General features: G+C 50.8%; 1 protein-coding gene across 1 annotated transcript in view; it reads right to left on the reverse strand.

The window, feature by feature from the left end:
• Positions 1-216: 216 nt before the first annotated feature.
• Positions 217-3,731, reverse strand: part of OSBPL1A (oxysterol binding protein-like 1A) — a 119,070-nt gene continuing 115,555 nt past the window's right edge. Inside the window, exon 27 of the mRNA XM_014546152.1 lies at positions 217-1,326. Coding sequence (XP_014401638.1) covers positions 1,224-1,326 — 103 coding nt within the window. The 3' untranslated portion in view covers positions 217-1,223. The remainder of the gene's footprint in view (positions 1,327-3,731) is intronic.

The following is a 3,731-nucleotide window of genomic DNA, read 5'->3' on the forward strand; positions in this document are numbered from 1 at the left end:
GGGTGAGGGTCCAGGACCCGCTGCCTCCTGCGCGCCCCGCGCTGGGGATAAGCCGCGCCAGGAGCCCTGATGGAAATTGAACCCCGACCTCCTGGCTCAACCCCGGAGCCGCCCGGCCGGCCGGGCAGTAAAAGGACCTTCGTGGTCACTTCGGGTCACACGGAGCTGGCAACGTGAGCACATCCGACAGTTTAACGAAAGAAATCACGCTTTCGGGACGCTCTAAAGCCTTTATTTTGCATCAGGTAGATTATTTCGTCATAACACTTGTTAACGTCAAGACAGCAACGAGAATAATTTACTGCAGCCACCGAGGCCCGGAGCAGCCGCTGGGCCCGGGGGTAAATGCAGGGTGAACGCGCCCGACTCAGGGCCAGGCTCCTGGGCAGCGTCTCCCTGGGCCCGGCGCACGGGGCCCCGCAGACCTGGGCGCACAGGGCCGGTCCACAGGTCGATGCAGCTGAACTTCCCGGAGTCATTATGTCATAACGGTGATTAAACTCTATTTCTAGGGCATGTCTGTGAAGTGCTAGAGTTCATACATATTTTCAGTTTGAACATGGACAATTAAACACTTCCTAATCCTAGCGGCTGGTTACAGAATTGTAAAGTAAACAGCACTGCAAGAAGCAAACGAAAGGCCTTTCAGTCCGTTCATTAGAATTCTCAAGGCAGAGCCGCCCGGTGGCTCCCCAGGCCCGGCCTGTGTGGAGGGAGGGCTGGGGGGCCGATGGACCCGCCTCTCCCCCACGCTCTCTCTCTGCACCTGAGCGGCCAGCAGTGTAAGGAGAGGTCGATGCCTCTCGAAGTCACATCTAAAACATTCAAGCCCGACAGCATAGAGTAGCCAAAATAACTCTGTAATTTTATAAAGCTAAGTTACATGTAGGTATATAATTTCATAAAGCTGAAGTTACATTCAGGTATCCGCCTTCCGGAGCTGGCAAAGCCGCGGGAAAGCACCCCGCCCGCAGTTCCTCTGCCCTCTGTGTACAACAGCGCCCCACTCAGCACCTTCAGCAGCAAAAGGACCCATTTTCTGGGAGGCTCCCATCACCGGGGTCACCTTGTGCCCTATTTTTGGGGGTGAAATGCAAGTGATGAGCGGGGTTTTTATTTATTTTTATTTTTTTAAAGATGAGTAGAAACCAAAGAAAAACATTTAAAAACACAGGTTTAAGACGGATTTGTAGATTAGCCCAACGCCCTGACTTGTCTGCACTTTAGTAAATGTCAGGCAAGTTCGAGTAGTTTCTGTCCCAGTAGCTGCCGGAGTAGAGCCAGTCCTGGGCCCCATTGTGGGGGTTGGGGCCTTGATGGAACCACCTGTGGAGAGAGAGGCCAAGGTTTAGGGGCCTGGCAGCCCCAGGACCTCCCAGGACCTCCCTGAGCAGCCGTTCACAGGAAGGTGTGAGGTAAGGGCTTGCAGATTCCCCACAGCACTTAGCCAAGTTGCTTAGCAGAATTAGGATCTCCTGTCTTGAAGGGTTGTTAGAACCAATGTTTTTGTCTAATTGTTCATCCTCTAGGCCCACTACCTTCCACTAGAAGTCCTTCTTTTAAAAGCAATTGGAAATTAGGAGTTATTTTCTTCGTATATATTGTAACCGGACAATCGATGGGTCCGCGCTGCCTGTCACTACTTGAGCCAATTCAGCAGAGACAGGGTGGAATCCTATATGAGCATTTACCCCAATCCTGCTGGCAGCTGGGAGAGCCGCAGGTCACCCACAAAAGTCTGCTCTGTCCCCCACCATCAGCCAGCTGCTTGTATTGGACAGAAGGACAGAGATTACATGGGGAAGTAGGCAAAGGACTCCACTAGAAGACCTTCTTTTAAAAGCAATTAGAAATAGGGAATTGGGATAAAATGAACTTTCACCACTTAACTGCAGTAATGTTTTTGCACAGTTCAGAGTAAATGTCCCCCTCCTCCCCCAAAAAAACCCTTAAAGCTCCATTTTACAAAAGAGCTGGATGTTGGAGGAGATGAATAACTCGTCCAAGCTAATAGCTGATATCAAAGTTGAGTTTGATTTTAAAGACGTGGTTTTTCAAACATATCACACTACACGTAGTTCACTGGAGGGTATCTCACCCACATCTCCCTGGGTGTCCACCTTCTCCATGCTGACATGGATGGGGGCTGCATACCAGCCTCTAGCATCCTAACCTGTCTTCTAATCTGCTCTAGTCATTGTCCTGCCCTTTAAAGACCCAGTGGCCCCTTGCCCAGGGCCCCAGAGTGCAGACCTACTTGCCCAGAGGTTCAGCTGAGTGCAACGTCTTCTAACTAAGATTTCGTTTTCAGAGTAACACTTAGGAACATAGTCTTAACTGCCTTTGCCATTCTCTCCAAATAAATCGCTTCTAATAATATTTAGCAATGAAATATTTAGAGATTAAAAATGAGGTGAGCCCAGCTGGTGTGGCTCAATGGTTAAGTAACAATCTATGAACCAGGAGGTCAGGGTTTGATTCCTGGTCAGGGCACATGCCGGGATTGTCAGATTGATCCCCAGTGCGGGACGTGGAGGCAGCCGATCAGTGATTCTCATCATTGATGTTTCTCTCTCCCTCTCCCTTCCTCTCTGAAATCAATAAAAATATGTATTTTTTTAAAAAGTGAGGTTTGATTTGTTTGCTAAGTCCAAAATGTTCCTATTACTACAGAAGCATTAAAAACCCTGAGAAAAACCACTTGAGGCCAGGGCCAACTCCTTGAAGGATCATTTAGTAAATGCCCATTAGACCGAGTGTTCTAGAATAATATCACATACATTATTTAGCTCTGCGGGCTTTTCCCCAATTAGAAAATGGAAAGGCCTCCTGTAGACGATCAAAATATCTATCATTCAGACTTTGGTAACCAAATAGATAAATATTAAGGGCCCATGACTTGGTCAAAGTCACAGAACTGTTGCCTAGTGTGAAGCACACAGTTATGCTCTTTGGGTCTCAAAACCGGAGCAGCAGCAGCAGCAGCAGCACTTGTAGTCGGGCCTGCAGAGCCGACAACAGAGAAGCTGGCAGGTCCGAGTCAGGGAAGGACAAGGAACTTCAAACACCCACCGGCCACCACGTTCTCCCATACGGAGCGTGTGGAGCTGGGAGGAGGAAGTTGGGGAGACATTTCGCAAAGTGGTGGGCTTGGTAGCAAAGGATGTTTTCTCTAAAGATCATGTCAGGCCTGCAGGCCTCCCGGTCACTTGTTGGGGGGTGGGGGGCCCTGACTCTGCACTGGAGAGGGACTTGGACTTGGACCTTGGGGTGGATGGTCTCATGCAAAGGGTTAGGCTTCCGTTCAGCTCCCGAGTCTTAAAAAATCACTTTCAAAACTCAGAAATTTATTGTCCACTTTCTACTTCTGAGTGGAGTCCAGTGTCCTTTACGCAAATCCTCTGTCCATACACGCCCAGTCCCTCGTGTCTGGAAGAGGAGAGACCTGTCTACCGTCCCTGACACCGGCACAGGGGAGCAGGCGGCTGAGATGTGTGCAGGCCGGCGCCTGCGCGGCTTCCCTGGGCCCTGCTGGGAGGCTCCTCTTAACTGGCATTTACCTGGCCTGACTGCGGGCACATTGACACTTCAACTTCCAAACAGCCCTTCTCTTGGCGGCGCGAGCGCTTGGAGAGAACCCCTCTCAGGCCCCGGAGCAGCCTGGGGGGCGCACTTGAGCCTGCTCTACGGTTCCCCACGGCCCACACCTGCGCCCCGCAGGCAGCCAAGAC

The sequence above is a fragment of the Myotis brandtii genome, unplaced genomic scaffold, assembly GCF_000412655.1.
Source record: "Myotis brandtii unplaced genomic scaffold, ASM41265v1 scaffold433, whole genome shotgun sequence".
NCBI classification, from domain to species: domain Eukaryota; kingdom Metazoa; phylum Chordata; class Mammalia; order Chiroptera; family Vespertilionidae; genus Myotis; species Myotis brandtii.